At 43.1% G+C, this 20,388-nt stretch overlaps 2 protein-coding genes across 7 annotated transcripts in view; both read left to right on the top strand.

Moving 5' to 3' along the window:
- Positions 1–178: 178 nt before the first annotated feature.
- LOC142969646 (glucocorticoid modulatory element-binding protein 1-like) lies at positions 179–7,823 on the top strand. 2 transcript variants are annotated; one of them, XM_076109642.1, is made up of 10 exons: positions 179–284; positions 1,503–1,644; positions 1,994–2,052; positions 2,198–2,319; positions 2,448–2,551; positions 3,061–3,245; positions 3,636–3,794; positions 5,487–5,624; positions 5,872–5,988; positions 6,069–7,823. In XM_076109642.1, exons 2-10 carry the CDS (start codon positions 1,520–1,522, stop codon positions 6,605–6,607), a joined length of 1,548 nt encoding a protein of 515 aa, XP_075965757.1. In that variant the 5' UTR covers positions 179–284; positions 1,503–1,519; the 3' UTR covers positions 6,608–7,823. The 2 variants fall into 2 exon arrangements, with proteins under 2 accessions (XP_075965757.1, XP_075965756.1); XM_076109641.1 differs by lacking the exon at positions 179–284 and having other exon boundaries at positions 332–1,644.
- Positions 7,824–10,226: 2,403 nt separating this feature from the next.
- ptprub (protein tyrosine phosphatase receptor type Ub) overlaps positions 10,227–20,388 on the top strand; it is a 141,021-nt gene continuing 130,859 nt past the window's right edge. For all 5 annotated transcript variants that reach the window (XM_076109507.1, XM_076109506.1, XM_076109503.1 and 2 more), the window contains exon 1: positions 10,227–10,296. In XM_076109507.1, coding sequence (XP_075965622.1) covers positions 10,227–10,296 — 70 coding nt within the window. The remainder of the gene's footprint in view (positions 10,297–20,388) is intronic.

Below are 20,388 nucleotides of genomic sequence, written 5' to 3'. Positions count from 1 at the left end.
ACTTCTTTTTGGGTTGAAAAACATGTTTGTGAAGCTCGGGATGTCCCAGCATATGCGGCACCGTGCCTCAGAGCTCAAACCAAGCCGCGCGCGCGCTTGCACACATGAGCCGTTTGACCGATTTACACATCGCGTGCGAACTAACCGCTTCTCGTGACAGCGGGACAGATGCTTCTCAGGCAAATGCTGCTCACTGCAGGAAGTGTTACCGAAGCAGCACACGGCGCATGCTCTCGTGTCTCTCTGACAAGCAAGAAGATGAACTACCCCCTGCTGTAAAAACGGTAAGTAAAAACTGTGACAATATTATTTAAAGTAGCAGGTTTAGCGTGTCACGGAGTTTTAGGGTAGACCCGGAGGGTTTTTGTGCACACTCTTCTGGGACAGGAGCGCGCGCCGTCGTACCCTTGTTGGCCGGGGTGTGCGTGCTGCCGCACCGACGGACGTCAGTGAGTGGGTGAAGGAGGGTGAGAAAGACACGCAACTGTCCGTGTAGGAGTTGATCCAACAAGGGCTACTTGACATAGTGTTGAATATGTTGATCAGTGTATTGCAGTATGCTCTTCAATGCATGGTCGTGTTGTTTGTTTTTGTTTTTCTACCATGGGATTAACCTAAGAGACAGTTTGTTCATTTCTCCCTGTGCTTGTTGATATTGTCGCCCAGTGTTCCTAACGCCTCAGCTGCTGCTTGTGAAGGACTGAGATACTATTATGAGCAGAATCATAATTAATGCAGTGACAGTTTATTATTCATTATTCTTTAACTGTTTACCGGGGAGGCAATTTACTTTATTTCTATTTTTTTTTTACCCCAATTCATCTGACCATAGACAGAAGCCCAGTGGACACTTTAATAACATTTGACTCATAATGAGTTTATTTCCCAACATCTATATAGCCAGTATTTAAGGACCTTACTTCGTAATTCAAATACCATTTTCAGAAATGGTGTAAGCTATATAGCCTACTGAACATTATGACAGCAGACAAAATAAATAACTAGGATTTAATGATTGCTTAATATGACTTGTTAACAATACTGGAGCAGATTATATTTGTTCAACAGGTCTTTTGTTGGTGCCATACTTATAGCAAAATAAGTGGCCTAAATGCAACAAGGTTGGATAACACAGTGCTGATATTATTTGATTTGAGAATTTCACTCTGAAGAAAACATTCATGTCCACTGTCTATTATATCGCTTCATCATTTTTAGAATTATGTCCTCATAACCCAGGTTTTAGTTAAAACTGTAAGCCGTCGCCTATCATAGGATATTAATGCATTCTCAAGAGCAATATAGGAAGCAAGGCCCAGTCCATTTGAGGATTATGCCATTTTAAGCCCAGTAGGGATTCATTTCTATAACAGTTGCATGCCAGAGAAGACTGTTGGGGGAGGCTTTTATTGACTTGTGTGTGTGCATTAAATAGCATCACTGCATGCGAGTGTGTGTGATCTGGACGTTTAACGTGCGTGCTCGGCCCTCTCTGCGTGCAGCTCTGTGGGGAGGGGTGATGGCGGCTGCTGAGGTCACTGTGTCTTCAGGGGATCTCACGACGGTGAAGGAGGAGGAAGGGGAGTCCAGTGGCAACAACCATAAGACTCAAGTCATCCTGCACCTGCAGCCCATCCTGCACGGGTAACATCACGGCCTTGTATCCTTAAAGGGCCAGTCGATGTTTGGCTGTGTGACACAACAGAGAGGCGCATTTAAACATACACACATATTTGTGTAAACGTGTAGACATATTTTTATCATGATAATATTTTTAAGAATATCTTATTACATTTTTTTTTTACATCAATGCTGCTCATATTCAGTTTAATGCAGGCTTGAACTAAAGACTATGACAGTGGGCATTTACATTTCAAAAAGGTTAGATATGCACTGGCTATTCGCATATTTTGCTGTTAAAATATAGAAATATTCAACTCTCAGTTTGCATGAAATCCTTATTCAGTTATGTACATTTTGTCGCCCTCTGCAGGATAAATGATGACATTGCTGACACTGGCACTACAGTCCTGGCCATAGAGACACATCATGGTACGTGATATTAAACTACAACAGGAATGCTGTGCTATTTTGTTGAGACAGTACATTTAATCATACTTTGAACGTATGCTTTGCTGTTGAGTATATAACACTGTTGCTGCAGGTTATTTATTTATTGTTGGCTTGTGATTGTTAGAAGACAGTAAAGCAGAAGGAGAGGAGACTGAGTATGGCTACCCCATCACCTGTGGAGACAGCAGAGCGGTTCTACTATTTAAGAAGTTTGTGTGCCCTGGAATCAACATCAGATGTGTCAAAGTAAGTTGACCCAGTTAAACCTTCTTCACTCAACCAGACATTTGTGTCTGCAATTTCTGTCTTATTCTCCTCTCTGCATACTTATAACGGCTTTCATAAACATACACCGTGTTCTTCTTCTCTTCCAGTTCAATGACCAGCTCATCAGTCCCAAGCAGTTTGTACATCTGGCAGGGAAAGCCACTCTGAAGGACTGGAAGAGGGCCATCAGACTGGGAGGGGTAATGCTCAGGTAGACTTGTGAAAATACAACGAAAACACTATTTCTCTGTCTGTCCTGTTCCTCCTATAGCTGCTGACTGATGCGAACTGTAAAACTGCATGACCTTCAATTACTTTGTTGCATTGGGGTTAAAGTGTCAGACTTGAAGTACCTCAATCGAATGAAGTCAACAACGTATCTCATTCATATAATTTGCACTTGTGTCGAGTCTGTCTGTGCTGGGGTTTGCCAAGGCATTCCAGAGGCAGTCTGTAAGGAGCATTATTATGATAGCAGGATCAAATAGCACGCAGACAAGCTGCTGAGTGAGACTTCTCACTCTTTTATCGTGTTTGCACTTGTTCTTGGTGTTACTGTGAGTCAATATACCGACTCAATAGGCAATATCTGCCCTTGTGATCTTTATTCCTGCAGAGGTCAGATCAACGGGCTTCGTGTCAAACAAACCTCTGGGAAGTTACTGAGATTGTTTAACGACACTCTGTAGTGTTCTTTTAACCTGCTTCTTCCCCTCGCAGGAAAATGATGGACTCGAGCCAGATAGATTTCTACCAGCATGACACCGTGTGCAGCAACACCTGCCGCAGCACTAAATTTGATGTGCTGATCAACAGCACGCGGCTTCCTCCGGGGAGCTCAGTGCAGCCAAGCCCGTCATGTCTGGCTCTTGACCTTGTTGGAGGACAGGTGCCTCCCCTGACAGGTAGATTTCAGTTGGCATTTACAGCTTGACATTTTTTTCTCTCCCACATATGCTCGGGCTGCTGTTTTTTTTCATTATGTGATTGATATGATGGAAACAAAAAACTTTTAAAGCCACCTGGATATGATTTATCCTCAATAATGAAACGAGAATCTGACACATGCCTTTGGAGCTAAATCGCAATAAGGAATTAGTAACTGAGCTGAACATTAAGAGCAGTCAGATATCGTTGGATAAACAAACCGGTTTCCTTACTGAGCACAGAAAAAAACAAACATAACAGTGTTGGGAAAAGAACAGTTGGATTCCCTTGGCAGTCTTCCCTCTGCCTACTCATGTTCAATGGTAATATGAGATGTTTATCTATTTACAGTGTATCCTGTTCTGTAGTAATTTCAGGAGAGGCTGTGCATGATGCAGCAGAGGTAGAGGAGCGTTTGGAGAAGAAGTTCAGTGCAACGGCAGAGTGGAGCCCTTGTCCAGCCCGCGATGTAAATCCCACAACAGCCAACGGACATGGTGCAAAGAGAAAGAGGGGTGACACACCTGGTAAATATAAGAAAGGATAAAAGGCTGCTCGTCAAACAGCCTGAACAGGATGAGGAAGAGCGTGTGGGGAGAAAAAAACCTCAGAAATGGATTGGCTGATAGGACAAACACAGTATATGAACTATTGAGGCGGAATCCATTCACTTTTTTTGCACACACCCCCAGAAAATAGGAGCCGTCTTCATACTTTAGCCTTATTTCGGCTAAAGTATGAAGACGGTGTTATTTAGTATTCGTAACGTAATATGTGACACACAGTGGGATGCCGCAGTTTTGTACCGGCACGTGGAAGTCATGTTATAACCTCCACTGTAAACTCAGGGAAGTTGCATTTACTTCTGTTATTAACCTCTTTGTCAGCTTACCAAGGGCAATGCCCTGGAGGTAAATTTGGAAAGTTTATTAGACACCTCTGTATTATTGGAGGAGACACAGGTTCAGCCCACTGACCTTCAGTCCTCCAGAGGCCCTTCATTTGCAACAATCCTGGAGGATACAAATGTGAAAAGGATGAGGAAAAGAGATGAAACATTCAGATTGAAATTTCAACCACAATTGCATGAATAATAAACGAAAAAGAAATAGAAAAACAATGACGACTGTAAATATTAACACCGGTCCGTCAGTCCCTTGTGTCTCTTGCAGCCACTGCTGCTTGACACCTCTGATACATTGAGCCAATGAAACCTCTGAATCTGCAGTTGTGGGATGTTCTGCCATTCCTGCAGACTGACCTTAAAAAGTTGCTTACCGCTAAAAAGCAGAGAGTCACATCCCTTTATATTACCATCGACGCCATCTGACATTTCTAAGTGCGGCTTTTTCTTGCAGAGACCTTAGCCTTGATTTAAGGGCCTTTAAAGGTGACCTGATTAGGCTTTGATCCAGCTGGACCACAGTAGTTAAAATAGCCTCAAGTGATCTTTTGTTTGAATGGCAAATTGCAGTAGCCTCACTGCACAAGCGGTATTGCTTGTCACAGGACTTAAAACAAATTGTCAACTCTAAGGAAACGTACTCAGCCTATAACTACTCTCCTCTATCTCCAGAAATGTGTTTATTTCCATTAGTGTACATTCCCGACATGGAGAAATACATGAATTTAGCTTCAGATAGCTGTGAATGGGATTTGGAATATTTTCCGTGGGTAAATTGCATTTATCTTGACAGATATTTAAGCTAATGTGAAAGCGGATGCATTTCTTTCAAGATAAGATATCAAGCACCTCTGACATTTTATCACTCTAATATACTCAACTTCTATTTGGTTCAGTTTTGTACGGATCCAAAGTAATTTGTCTCCCTGCAACCTGGCCTGTCCTCCTTCCTCACCTCTTTCCAAACCATATTCCTGCTCCTTCATTTCTATATCACCCATTTAACATCCTCTCTGTGTTGCACCCTTCCCATTTCCTCTATCTCATTATATCTTCTTTTTTTTCAACCCTGACACTCCATCTAATTAATCCTACATTTCCTATTTTGTTTGCTTTGCCTTTTCTGCCCATTGTGTGAAGTCTCTTTTACTGTCCAAAGCCACAGCTCACATACACAAATCACCTCTGCAAAAGCACTTTCTCTTTTTTTCTCTCTGGCATTTTGACATTATTATATGAAAAGACAAACACATACACACACACAAAGACTTCACCACATATCATAATAATGTCCCACCTAATTGACCTTCTCTAGATGGAGTACTGAGCCTGTGGAAGGGTGTGGCCGACTCTGGGCTGATGGGGGAGGTCCTGTCCAGTCTCCAGACTGAATTATTAGCCACTCTTAAAAGAGTGGAGGTTCGCAGTGAGAAGGCCAGCCTGCAGGAGACAGGTAAGGGCTAACCACTGGACTCTGAAAACAATTGCTTTAAATTTAGTAAAATGTCAGTCAAGTAAAAAAAAAAAAAGTAAATCTGATTTTATAATGATTTTCAATAAAGGCTCCAGCAGCCAAATCTGGTTTGAGAGGGAAATTCATGGACATTGATTTTTTTTTGTTTTTTTTTAAGTGGTGTGGAAGTTCTGTGGACAATCGTATTTATCGTTGTAGCTGACTTTTGATGATTTTGTTTTGTCAGATGCCGTCATACTTAATTCCCTGTGTAAGATGTTTGGCCTTTTAGACTCAGTGAAGCGAGCTGTGGACCTGAAGCGCAGCCAGGATGAAGAGAACAAAATCCATAACAATGTTTATGGTGAGAAAGCTGTCGAAGCGTATGGTACATAGAGTGGTATACCAGTGGATTATATTGACAAATATCCTGTTTTTCCTTAGTGTCGGATGAGATTTTGGAGGAGTGGAGGAGACAGGGTCGTGATGAAAGCACCTCCCACACAACTCTGTCCATGAAACACCTACGACCGCAACATCACAACCCGTCAAACAGCCAAACCCACAACTTGCTGTCCCCTGTCAAAGCAAGCCCCATGATCCAGCCTCTCTCTGTTACCGGTCTATCTGCTGCATCTTACGCTCAGCTCACCATCAACCCTCAGCTCTTCGCCCATTTCTCTGCCTCCACTGTCCAGCGTCACCATATCAGAGCTGGCAGGAGGGACGGGGACCACCATGATGCCACGCTGGAGAGGGAGCGTGAGCTCAGTGAGACGGGGAACCGAGAGAAGCTTCGCAGGCTGGTACAGGAGGGCGTGGAGGGAGAGGACACCTTAGACATCCACAAAGGACAGAGGACTGTTAAGTATCAAGAAGACCCTCACCTTAGAAGTGAGCAAGTAGAGGAGACAGAGGGCTTGTATGTTATTGACAAGGTGGTTATAGGAAGAAAGGCGTCAAAGAAGCATAAAAGTAAGTGAGGGAGAGAAACAATCTCAAAGGGATGCTGGACGAAGTAAGGGACTGTGCCTGAAGACGCTACTTTATCAAACTGTACTTTTCTCCCCTTGTATGCCCATATAGTAAATACTGCAGTTACTGAAGCGGTGTTACAGGCGCAGATCTGTTCTTGCATTGAGGCTGCAAATGACACATTCAAGAAGAGCGTTTCAGTCATGTGTTTCTAACATTTTACTCAAAATGCAGTAGAGCTGAAATGATGAGTCAAGTCATTGATTATTCAACCAACAGGAAATTCATTGTCAACAATTTTGATAATCGATTCGTTTTCTAAGAAATAATCCCAAAAGTTCACTTGGACCAGCTTCTGAAATGTGAACATGTTCTGGTTTCCTCGTCTTACCTTTGGGCTTTGGACTGTTGGTCAAACAGAATTTGCAGTATTTTGTAACATGAAGCTGTTACTTTGGGATCTGGGAAATTGCAATGGGCATTGTTTTCACTATTTTCTGATATTTTATAGAATAGAAGTGATTCATCTGCAATGAACAACCAACAGTTTCATTGATAATGAAAATAATGGGTATGTGCGGTCCTAAAACACAACTTCTTTTGTCGACTGAATATTGTTTTAGGAACTTCGTGTTAGTATTTTTAAACTTAGTTAAGATAAAAATACATTTTTAAGACGCCTCTCTGATCTCTGTAAATATAATATTTGGTTCTATTCTATTCTATTTATAATATTTGGTGATAATATTTTTCCTCGTCTAAAAGCTATTTGCCACTTTTTTAGGTCTTTGTGAAAATGTTCTCCTCATCCTCATACTAATTTCCGATGCTATTTGCAATTGAACTTTTGTAAGTTGCACTTGTGTGTTGAATTTGATAGAAGTTGGATTTTGTGAAATATTTTTCACTTGTTATAATGCTTAAGTGCTGTCTAAGATCTACGGACTACCTACTCACTGTCGGAAGAATAAACTCTCGACAGTGAAAACTATATAGAAGGTAATTGTGACTGTTGGCGTGCTGTTGCTTTTTGCAGGGTTCTACTAACATGTGCTGCAAAGACATCATATTATTTTACTTTCCCCTTTCTCTTTATTAAAGAGAAAACGTAGGACAGGAGAAAAATACATAATGCACATGAGAGTAAGATGAAAAGTGACAAAAATGGTCCAAAAATGACCCTGTAACATGATGATCATATATAAAATAAAAACCTTTATGTTTGATATTTGAACAGAAGCAGCTTGTTGATATGAATTGTAAAACGCTGGTGTTGACTGACTTTGTGACAGTACAGACAGGAAGAGTGCTCACTGCAGGGAGCCAATATATTAGACATGTAGACAGATCTGTTTTGTTTATTCTTCCACTGAGTCACATATCACATCACACTTCTCCCATTTCTCACAGGTTCAGCTATCCCCTGATGTAAATCCCTTTTTGCATTGGTTCCATTCATAAAAACAAAGTGCATTCCAACAGCTGTCCTGTGATCCGCTGTTCATTTACCTTCGAAGCGCCATGCCGCATGCAAATAGCCGTGTGATAGACAGTGATGGTTTGATAGCCAGCCTTTGACAACGTCCCTCAGAACGAATAATGTGTTATTATGAATTCTGCCGGTGCAAATGCAGTTGTTTGTGATGGGTCATGAGTGGCAGCTGTTGAAATACTCCATAAAACAACTCATCGTAGTGCAGCTGTCAGCATCAGGCTTGACGCCTGTCCTGTTGTTGGATTCAAACAGTGTTTTGCAACATCCTGTTGGTTTTACTGCAAATTAGATTATCATGCATTTGAACGGATTCATGCCAAAATACTCTCCAGTCAAAAAAAAATTGCTACTCTGTGCCTTGAATACCAGCGCACAAAATGACTGCCATGATTCAAGCAGGTGTAATTACAGGTGTTAGCTGGTGCTCCTTTGGTTAAATGAAGTAATTTACTGAGCAATCCATCGTTCATCTGTCATGCGGGGCTAACAACATTAGAGATGTGCTCTCATGTTGGAAGCGTTTTAGATGCGTCTGTTGGCCCCCTGTAATTCAATCCACAGCTTTAATGTTCGCACAAGACTACAAAATGAATGATGAATAGCCGGCATGATGGTATCTTGATCCAATTGGGATTCTTGGATCGACCGCTAAACGTGTCAGCCCGGCCATGTTTTGACACCAGCTCGGCTCGTGCAAGAGCAGCGACTGCAGCGTCAGCACTTGCAACAATTTCAAAGGTGAATCTCAGAGGCTGTGTTAATGCTGTAATGATATGCCGCAGGGCAACTTGCAGCATCGGACTAGTGTCCGACCAGCTCATAATCTAATACACGACTAATGCTTTCTGAACGTGTTATATAGGACTACGACATGCCAGAGAAATATTGTGTACACGTCAAAGTCATAGCGGCTTGCTATATTTACACAACACTGAACATCAAAGCAAAGAGTGATTTCTGTCAGGGATTCTCCAACACACATGGCCAGCTGTGGGAGGAAAAATGAAACCTCATCAAATGCAAATTCAATGCACACAACATGGCTGACTAATGTATGGAGAAATATGCTTTGCACCTGTCATGAGGAGGTGTGAAGGCAAGTCTTACCCGCCTGTCCTGTTGTGATATAACCCATGGCTAACCTCAGCTGTGAAAATGCAAATACAACTTTGTGTTATGCATAGCTGGATTAATTAGAGTTCGTATTGCTGATATGTTTAAACGTGAGAACGAACTTCATCATTGTTAACACAGAAGTGGAAAAACTCCATGTGTTGCTTTAAATAATGAGTATTTTCTGTATCTGTTGCTGTCAGACTGATAATCCTGAACCTGTGCTGCTGGGTGCATGCTGACAGGTTTTAGGAGTCGCTGGGCTATATTACGAAATGTCTAAAATTAAGCCAAAATGGATGAAAAGGCAGAGAAAGAGATCAGCACCTTGTCGCTGTCGCCACAGATACACTCCAACGCACGCAGACACTTTTTTTTCTCCTTCTGTCTTTTAGAGTGACATTACATTGACTTACATTTATTCCTTGGAGTCTTACCTCAACCACAGCCACCACATACCTTGTGTCGAGATGGAGTTCTTGTCTGGACTCACTAATTTAAACACCTCATCCAATCCCAACCCCAAATATCCAATTTAAAACCTCGAACAACCATTTGAAGAAGTAAAGAAAATGATGTCTCCATTCAACTGCTCATGGTCCCCACAAAGACGCAAGTGTATACCAGCACACACACACACACACACACACACACACACACACACACACACACACACACACACACACACACACACAGTCTGGGGCTCTGCTTGGCCGACGTTTGAATACCACAGTGTCGTGGCTGCTTTCGGCCGCTTGGAGGCGCCCGGCTCATACTTTGTATACGCAAAGAAGTGGCGGCTGGGAAGGAAAGTGGCCGTAAGAAAGAAATCTCTCCCCTGAACTGTTTACCCTGACGTCAGTTTGCAGAACTAGCTCTGCCCTGTCTCCTCCGGTGTCTCTGAAACTCCTCTCAGTGAGAACTGAGGTAGTAGATGGCCTCAGCTCTACTACTCGAGCGTCCGGACGTCACGCAATGATTTCTTCTGCACATTTAAAGTGGACTAAAACAGCTGCACGATGAACACCTGCGCCTTTCTGCTGATTTTGACTGTTCAGATCTACGCCGATGGCATCGAGGGGCCAACAGGTAAGGCGGATATTCATCTCGATCTCATACATGCAAGTGGGAAGTTTTAACATGTGGATGGAAGTACACTACAGCGTAAAAGCGGAGCGAGTCTGGTGTAGGTGACAACTTTGTTCCCTCTTCCCCCTAACGCGCTGCTGCGTTTATCTGCTGCGTGCTGCTGCTCCCCGTTACTAATGGCACAGTGTGCATCCTATCAGTAGAAAATATAAACTAATTCTAAAATAACTTTGTGAACTGAAGTAAGTTTACTTGGTGCCAGACTCCTGCAAAACAAAATGCTGGTTATTTAGCAGGACTGCGTATGTGCGTTCTGGGGAAAGCTCCAATTTCCTCAAACAACACAATCTTCTGCACTACGCTGCTTTTCTTTTTTGTTGTTGTTGCTGCTATTGCTCAAGCATATTTAAAAGGCGCCAGGTAGCCTAAAAAGGTGTTTTGAAATTGTGTTCCAAAGTTAGAAATCAGTTCATTCAGAGCTACAATTTGTCCCTTAAGCTATGAACGACACTCTCACTACCTTCAGGCAATTTAGTTGATATTTGGTCGATATTTGTGAACGGTGAATCCCAACAGCCTGAACCAATCTGAGATCCACAGACCAAAACCTGGAGCTGATCAGACAGACAGGGTTGCATATAGTTGCATTGAGTGACTCTCTAGAAGTTTAGCAAACATCTGCATGAGGATTGTTGTTTTGCTCATTGTTTTTTTTGTTTTTTTAACAAAATACTTATTATAATATCCCCAAATATCCACTGTGGGGAAATAGATCAGATTAATTCTCAACGCTGCTGCTGGATTTTTCTCCCGATGTGATGAGCTGCCTCTGGTCTTTCAGGTTGTCCTGCTGTAGAAGAAATATTCATTTCCACTGATTAGCTCTCCATATATAATGATGCATGTTCAAATGTTCACTCATTTTTTCTGTTTTGTGTGTAAATGAACGAGATTGTTACATGAAGAGAATGTCTTTTTCAGATTAAATGCTTAAAATCATGCAATTTCTTAGATGACATTTGGAAAGATACTCTGACATTTTCCCATTTCATTATCCAGTTTTGAAACTCAGCCACATATCAGAGAGATGGAAAGAGAGGGGCGGAGTGGTAAAAATAAATATCTTTTATAGGAATGACACATGACACAGACCCTTTCATATTCATTCACATTCATGTTTTCAAAATTTCCTTTTATTCCCTGAATTCTGTTCATCATTGTGCAACGTAATTACAGTGCTGTATTTTTCTATATATTTTTTAAAAGGACTTGGGCCTGTTTGAGTCTCTTTGTCTCATTGACGCACCACGCACCCATAGATTTGCGGATTTTTAGCCCAGTAGACCATAAAATCAGGCTAATAAGGCAGCAATATTGATAACATTCACACTGCAGGCTGCTTCAACACTGTGAAGCATTGCGTCACAGTGTTTGTCACAGGCATGTTGGAAAAAAAGCTTGATTATTTTGAGATCATTGACTTATCGGCGACTATTTGTGTATTCCTCACTGGCACAGTGCTTCAGTTTCAGTAAAAAAAAAAATGGAAAACCTAATGCTCAGCATAACACTTGTAGCTTATTTTAACAGAAGCAACAAAAACAGCAAACGCATGCAAGCAGAATGTGTATTGTCAAGAGGTGACTGGAGCAGATCATTAAGAGGAATGGGCTGAGACATATAAAGGATTAAATCTCACACAGGTAATTAAAAGAGCTGAATGGAACACTGACGCTCCACTACGGCTGTCGACTGAAATTTACATGGTGTTGGTTTTTTAGTTTGTTTACTGGAGTGTTGCGGGCCTCGCCACCTGCGCTTTTACCCTCCCATTAGCAGTTAATAGTTAACGCTGCTTGTTTCTGCGGCTTCTGATCCCGTTGGCCTGCCTCCTGTTAATGCTTCTCCACCTGCCTTCATCCTATAGGTGGAAATTAAGGAGCATAAATGCAGCCTTGGCTTCCACAAGTGTCTCCTTTTGATTAACACTCCTGCCTTCATTGCTGTGATTGTGTGAGGACCACACCTTGACCTTGAATGCTTAATAACAATTAACACTCTGCAGTCCGTCGGGGATTACTTGCCTTTTTCAAGCGATGAATTCTATATTTTCTTTCTTGCTTATGCTGCCGTCTGTCCAGGCTGTCAGTTCAGAGCAAGTTAAATGATTAGAGCCTGTAGAGGCCCTCTGCTGCACAGGACTGTAATGAGGTCGATCAGAGGAAAAAAGTCACATTTGCGTCATGTTTTCTCAGACACAAAGAGGTTATGCAAGTCCAGTTGTCCTCTGTGTTGTTGATTTTTTTTCTGTTCAGCCCAATGTCACACTCTCACTCCTCTGTTATCTCTTATGGGAATCGAATGAATGTTCACTTACCATCTGTCTCCTCTATTAGCAGCAAATGCTACCAACTGAGTGGTGTAATTATCCCATGTCTCATTTCCCGGTTTGATCAAAAGTTAAGGCAGAATATCCTTTTTGCTTATTTCACTGAATAAGATAACACTTGGATCGAGATGAAAAGGACTGCGAAGCCCAGACTGTCTCGTTAAAGCATGGCATGGAATGAATAATACTTTAGGGCTTCAAGTTTACACTGTGTCAACATCAGGAGCAGCGCTGGGAAACCTAACATAGGACCAGCAGCAGCACGTGTAAAGGAATTGGAGCTGCAATGATATTTTGATCATCAAATAAGAGTACTTAAGATGTGTTCACTATAATGAGCATCTAACTGAATGGGGAAAAAAAAAAAAGCCTGATATGCATTTGTGAATTATTATTGGGAAAAAAGAAAATGTTCCCTTGCGCCGCAGAGTTGCAGCACATCCAAAAAGTGGAAGGGTTCCCTGCAGGAGCCAGGCCTGGGGGGGACCGGTTGATTTCCATCTTTGCGGGATCACAGGCAGTAATTCAGAGAGCAGATGGAAAACTTTGCAAAAAAAGATAGAGGGGGATTGGAGGGATTTGAAAGACGGAGGGATTTGTTCACACACATTGTCAGGGTGTTTTGTTTTCAGCTGAGGCCACAGCAGGACTTCTGCTGGGCACTCGAGAGAGTGATTAAACAGGGTGCTGATGAGAGTAGTCCTCTGCTCTGCAGCGTGCCTCTTCCAGTTTCTGTCTCTGATCTATTGTAATGTGGTCGCTATGTGGAGGAGAGCCAGCCCCCCCGATTGGCTCACTCATCTCACAAGACTGGATGATGAAACGCATCCATCTCGTGTTTGTGTTCAAAGAATTATGCCTAACGCCAAGCGCCCGTGATCGGCACGCCTCATCACTGGTAGCTCGTGCCCAGTCAGGGCCCTCTTCTGTCTTGGGCTGATCTCATTTCTCATTTTTCTTGTATGCATCTCAGCTTTTGCTGCAGACATTTCTTTATGCTATACTGCAGCTCAATTAATCCTGCTGAGAAATTATTTTGCTGTTCTCGTTTTTTAATTATCATACGTTACTGTTTCTAAATCAGTCAAAACTTTGTGACTTTGCTGTCAAAGGCTGCGTGGGTTGTGGCCTCCTCAGGCGGAGGATTGTTTGCTCTTGAAAAAGGTCGAGTGCAGGTTGGGAGTCATGTTTCTGGTGCAGAAAAAGAGCAGGTTGAGAAGAGGGCATCGCCCAAAAGAAGTAGGATCCTTTCTGCTGTGAGTCTCCTCTGCTGTGTGTGGCCAATCCACGCCAACAAAAAGCTCTGAAGCGAACCACGCTGAGGGAACTGTTCTTATTATTAACTTGAAACATGCACTCTGTGTTGTATGCTGTCAATGTTTAAGCATATTGATTACAATACAGGATTTGAATGTATGTGTTTTGCCTTGCTTTTACATTGTACATTTGCATGTGCTGATCTACATCCTAGCTCATTAGCGACACAAGAGCTGGAAATCAGGTACGGGGGTCTTGCCACGCAAAGAAGGTCCCAGAGTACCGAGCGACTCAACCCTGGCACCGATGCTAGAAGTGGCTGGAGCTGCCGCCGCTCTGGGCTCTTCAGGGTAAACGTGAGACCTTCCAGCATCCTGGAAAAGATGCCAAGACTGAAAGATTTACAGTCAGCGGCCTGCCTTGGCCTGTCTCTTCCTTTCCACTTCGCAGCGACAGCCAGAGTGCAGGCTTTTCTCGGCCAGGTGTTATTAATGCGGTATTGATCTTTCAGACTCCGCCGAGGCCATTTTACTTACATTTGATCAAAGTGGCATCCCGTCTGTGGCCTGCAAGTTTGATGTAGGAGTGCGAATTAGCCAGCCAGCCAGGACTTGCATGATGTAATACAAGGAGCTGGGTTTGCAGCAGAGAAATGTTAACATTGTGTCGTGCAAAAGACAGGAAAAAGAAGAAATCCTCTCAAACATGAAAGAGTGGGCTCATACTCACAAGACGGCTGTATATATTACAAATAAGCTGTGAATTATCCTCTTGATGTACTGGTCTAAAATGACAGGACTGTTATCCTCATTATCACTTAAAAGCATATGTTTTACTCGAATAATGGACAGGGAAATGTATCATTCACACATGAACCAGTGTTTATAGGCTGGATATGAAGGCGAGTGAGACCGCGTAGCTCGAGCACACGCACAGATGTGTTATTATCCAACAAAGGAATAAGCAGGGCTGTGAGTTGCAATCCCTGTGTTTTCCTCCCACGAGGTAGCGAGCCCCAGACTACAAAAAGTGGGTCTGGAAGACTGATGCTGCGAGTGCTGCTCCTTATCTTCTACCCAGAGGAAAGAAAGCCAGCTGAGCAGTTTATATTTAGCCCGCTGCTTTTGTTTCAGCTCTTTCCCTTTCTCCTATGTCAACACATTTACAGCCATATTCTTCCGGCCCTCTGTTGTCTGTGTATGGATAGTGTTTGACGAATGCTCGGGTCACTGGAGTCAGGGTTCAGGATTAGGCCAGGAGTGCAGTGTAGACATGCGACCTGTAGTTGAGCTGCCTGTAGTCCTCTGCATATGAACCACCCCCGCTCCCCAATGAAATCTGAACCGCTGACACTCCGCCAAAAGTCAAAACAGTCTCTTCAGGACATTTTTCTCCCTGGTGGTGTAATGGATGCAGGCGTCAGTTGCCTTTGTGCCACGATGCCTGTGTAGGTGGTATTTCTGGTTTGACTGGTCCCTATATGGGCAAAAAAAAATATCCTCGCAGCGACCCAGCCATGAACCCGAACACCTATCACTCTGATGTATCTCACACTTATTAGACTGACACGCTTTCACGTAAACTTTATTAGGACAGTGGAAATTGAAGGGCATTAAAGTGCAACAGAGCATGGATAATGGCTAGTGTGCCAATTTAAAAGGGCATTGTATTTGAGGCCTTCACGGCATGAAGTCTAAGTAAAACTGTGCTCAAAAAAAATAAATAAAAGCCATACCTTCTCAGTTATACGGCATCTAGCTTGCATTGGTCGTCCCCGGATGCTGTTGAGGTGAAGGCGTTTCGTCTCTCTTTCCTTGCAGCACGGTCACATGGACACAGCGGTTTCACTCAGCTGGGACAGCTGCTGTTGCTGGTGGGTTACTGGTAGGTCAAAGCAGCTGTGGGAGCACAGGTGCCAGCCGCCGGTGAATCAGTCAGTGGACTGATACCAAACCTCTTGAGCACATAGAACATGTATGAGGCAGTCGACTGTAAAGTCAAATGGCTGGGTGACATTAACAGGGTTTTCAAGGAGTCCATCTGGAATTTTCGAAGTCCATGAAATCTTAAGTTGACGTGAAAACCCATGTGGATACGCGTGCTATGATATACTGGCAGGCAGCACACTGGCTCCTGACCGCCAGTGGGGTTGAAAAGCTTTTGTCAATGATGTTAGTAAAGCGAGTTGGGGAACTCGGCTGGGCTTCGACACTTTGTTCTGTTTCAGGTGTTGAAATGAAACGGAGCAAAAGCAGAGCTTATTGATTTCCCAAACACAGCCTGTCACAGTCAGCTTATTGTCTTCCTCCTCTTGAAACCCTCCTTTCGATCCTACATGACCTCCCATCACAACCCACCTCGCTTTGACATGCTGCTATTTCAGCAGTTGCTCGGGGGATCGCGAGTAACTTTTTTCATAAAAGAACATCCCTTTCCCTCTCGGCTGTTACACTTTGTCTCGTTGTAAGACATTTCAGGGGCAAGCAGTTCAGCTTTCCTCCTTGTTACCATCTCCCCAGCGTCACGGTGGGCAGCATGCACGAATCAAATCACTCATTTGCAGCTGATTCATTGAAAACAGTGTCTATTATTCATTTCTTTTGACAAGGTGGTATAATTGCCTGAGGGCAAGGAGATGAATCTCTTTTTGCTGCCCAGTGCATTTAGACAGTGTGTGAGTCAGTCCTGCAGGGACACTAATGAAGAGAGATCGCTCCTGACCGAGGAAATATGTGCCCTTTATCTTCAGATCACTGTGCTGTTATTGTGTTGCTCTGAGAAAGGTACAATACAAATCCTCATAACGCCTGCACATACCTTGATGTTTAGGTCTGTTTATACGCCTTGACTAACCTTCCTTCAGAGCACGCTTCATAGCCCACCAGGGCCCTCCGGGGTCCTCCTCCTGGTGATTGCTGAGCTGCTTGGCGTTCCTGAGGGACAGCTCGTCAAACATTTTGAAAGACCTTTGTTTGTTCCTGCGCATGGCCGCCTGACTTAGCCTGGCCAGCTAAGGGGAGGCTTGGAATGGGGGAGGTGATTGCTCCTAGCGACGAGGGGCTTATGAGTGGATTGAAGTGGGCAGCAACATGACCCAGAGCCTTGTTTTGAGGAGCCTTTCATGTTTCCTTCCACAGTCAGGCAAAGACCATGTCTGCACTACTACGTTTGGAAATGCATCTGTACTTGGCTAAGTTGGCACTAAAAATGTGACCTTTTTGAAAACGCTTCCCATGGATGATTCTTAAAACGCTGACCTCACATTGTCATGTGAAACAGGGGAAAAGGGAGCTTTTCAGAAAGCTGACAGCAGTATTGTGATGTGATCTACTGTAAAGCTGCTGGCGCTAGGGGCCTGACCAATGGAGGAGGTGTCAATGCTTTTCTGTTGTTTTTGGCATTTTAATACAAATGGCAAACTTTTTGAGAACGGCCTGGAAAGACTAATGTGGACGGAAAGCTTTCATGCCAAATTTCAAATAGCATGGACCTTCTGCAGCCAAGGGCAGCGCACCGTTTGCGTGTCTCACATTAGCACAAAGCCAGAAATATGCAAGAATGTCCAGGGAGCCCACGGGGTGTCGTTAACAAAGAGCTTAATTCAAAACCACAAACAGAAGATTATAATAATTGCTTGTGTGTGTGTGTGTGGGTGAAAGAGTGGGTGAAAGAGTGGGTGTTTGCGTGTATGCTCGCGAGCGCCTAGGTGTGTGTTTTATATGGAAGGGGCAGATTGGTGATTGTTCCCACCTGATTATATGTAAATATTTGCCGAACTCCTTTGGCCATGTTGAACTTCCATAAATCACAGCCATGTGGATTATTATGGAGCTTTTGTTTGCTTTATTCCTCCCCAGTGTGAAAATGCTAATGAAAAAAATTTGCATACTTTGTTTAGGACATATTTTTCTGATGATAAATACATTGCACTGCAAAGATCAAAAAGCCCGGCTCTGCCATAGAAACGGGCTTTGGAGCCATTCTGTGTTTAGAGAGTAGCTGAGCACACTGTGTGTCGGAGAGGTCGGAGCAGGTCGGCCATGGCCTGCCCTTTGTCTACCCGAACAGCCAGGGTAATTAGGAATCAGTTTAGCGCTGGGATTATGGCTGGAAGTAGGCTGATCACAGGGGACAGGAGAAAAGGCATTAGGAGAATGGTGGTTAATATGGGTATTACTCTGCTTAGCAGTGGTATCATGTAACGGTAAGGCAACTGACAATGGAGCCCTGTTGATGCTGAGATCCCTCGCTCTGAGCTAATAGGCTTTACCGCGGATAGCTTTGTTTACTCACAGTGTGCAGCACCCCACCTTCCTGCTTTATCTTCCTTCCTCACACATTAAAACTTGTTTTTTTAATCATTTGTCTCAACCTAATTAGAAAATGGTAATAATTTGCTGTACACCTCCCCTGAGGTATTTTAGCAGTGTTCAGACATATTTGCCTTTACGCCAGCACCCTTAAAAACGAAACGCGCACGATTGTTCTCCTCTCTTGCGCTGCACTCGCACTCTTATACATATTATAGATGATTCAGATATTTTTGTGGGATGTAATTTATGTTCTCATTAACTGAGTGAACGAGCTGTAAAGAAGAACCTAAAAGCCTGATATAGTCTTTGCCCTCCTCTACTTCAGGAACATGGTCGCTGAAATGGAAAGCCTGTGTTTGGCAATGTGAAACAGAGAATGGTGAGATAGCTTCTTCTTTGTCAGTCCAGCCATTTATTGTGATGCGCATGCAGAGGTAACCCGACGCTTGAAGCCTCTGCACCACAAGGGAAGCCATTTGTTGCCCTTTGGAAAGGATAGGGAACCAGGCCAGTGTGAATAATAAGAATGGAGGGAGCGGGTTTATCCGAACACAGAAAGGTTACATCAAATGGCCCACCTGAATCGTCGCATTACACTTATTTACAATGAACATGTGCATTTATTCCTGGTATCAGCTCTGCCTGTATTAGAAAACATTCCTGCCGGTGGATAGTTGGCAGAATTATCAGTGCACAACGTGACACAGAAATGCTTTGTTTTAACTTTGGCTTCAGAGGGAGCAGGGAATTGTTTTCCACAATCTTTTAGAGCTAATCCCATCAGAGGGAGTGCACAGCATGGAGGGCTAACTCAGTCACGTCTGACATAGCGCTACCAGAACAAGAGGCAGACAGGAATGTGTTTATCTGGCTAACTTGGCTCCATTTACTCCCAACAGGAAAAGCAAAAGAGGAAAACTTCTCCGACAACTTGACGTCTTAATTCCTTTCTCTGAGCCAGGATAAGGAGTGAGTTTCTGATTTTGTGGCAGGAGACAACTTCTGATTGGGATTCAGTAGTGGTTTGTGGAGGTGCAATGGTGGCTGAGACTATCATTATGACAGATGCATTAACTAGGTTTTTCCTCTCAGAGGAGGGTTCCTCGCTTCACTGGTTGTCTGTTGGCTTGGTTAGGCACATATGCTCCTGGGGGAACGGGCTCGTTCAGTGCTTAGGCCATGGAACTGAGGATTTATCCCAGTCCAGTGAGTCCCTGTGGCGCCACAAACTCCTGCTGAAGGATTTAAGATTGGTCTGTCCGTAGGTCTGTCTTTTATTTTCTCCTGAGGTCGGGAAGAAAGAGTTTTCTTTAGTTCCAATAAATACTTGCGTCTGCACCTGTGGCTGATACCATCTGGTTAAAATGAGTAATGGGAGACATATGGGTGAAAGGTGAAGTTATTGTGAAGAAAATGTGTTTTTCATAAGTCTTGAAATTATTGTGTGCTCTCTCAACTCCTGGGGAAAAATCCCAGTACCACATTCTGATAGGTCCCTGTTTATAAAGGGTTTATAAGTTGTAACTAATCGTGTAATAATTACTAATTAATACTGGTTAAGTAATTGTATACTAATGATCTATAAACCAGTTCTAAATCATGAATACCCTAAATCTTTGGCTGAATCCCTTTGGCTTACGTCTAGAGTTTTGCTTTTTTTGTATTGGAATTAGTTGTTAATTGATAGATTTTGGTCCAACAGCTCTATTCCATAAGGTCAAGAGTTCAACCGGCCAATTAGAGGGGGTTAGACAAAGCCAGTTTACTAGAGGATGATAAATGCGGAGGAAGAGTCACGCGGCAGATTCTGCGTGAAGTGAAAGAAACGGGTGCATACCAGTGTTCTAAAAACAAAAGAACATTAGATATTGAAGTTTAAACATCCATAAATCCAATTAGAAAGAAACAAAATGCTTGTTATAACTCCAGAACTTGCCAGAGACTCATCAGATTTTTAGTTTTCATTCAGTATCCAAGTAATCCTGTGATAATCATCAGTACATCTGTTGCAAATAGTATGCAGAATTGTCTATTAATAGTTCCTTTCAATGGTGCCATTTTTCCGTCTGTATAGTATAGTGTCTTTACAAGGTTTTCCCTACCAAAACACAAGTAATACTTAAGGTAGATTTA

The sequence above is a fragment of the Anarhichas minor genome, unplaced genomic scaffold (genome assembly GCF_050575085.1).
Source record: "Anarhichas minor isolate MPS153535 unplaced genomic scaffold, ASM5057508v1 ptg000041l, whole genome shotgun sequence".
NCBI classification, from domain to species: domain Eukaryota; kingdom Metazoa; phylum Chordata; class Actinopteri; order Perciformes; family Anarhichadidae; genus Anarhichas; species Anarhichas minor.
This window is presented reverse-complemented; position numbering and strand designations above follow the sequence as displayed.

Excerpts from the sequence above, each read along its gene's own strand:
- LOC142969646 (XM_076109641.1), top strand. The coding sequence starts at position 1,445 with ATGCGAGTGTGTGTGATCTGGACGTTTAACGTGCGTGCTCGGCCCTCT. Across the intron at positions 2,320-2,447 it reads TCAACATCAGATGTGTCAAA|TTCAATGACCAGCTCATCAG; the intron begins GTAAGTTGACCC and ends CTTCTCTTCCAG. Across the intron at positions 3,246-3,635 it reads ACAGGTGCCTCCCCTGACAG|TAATTTCAGGAGAGGCTGTG; the intron begins GTAGATTTCAGT and ends CCTGTTCTGTAG.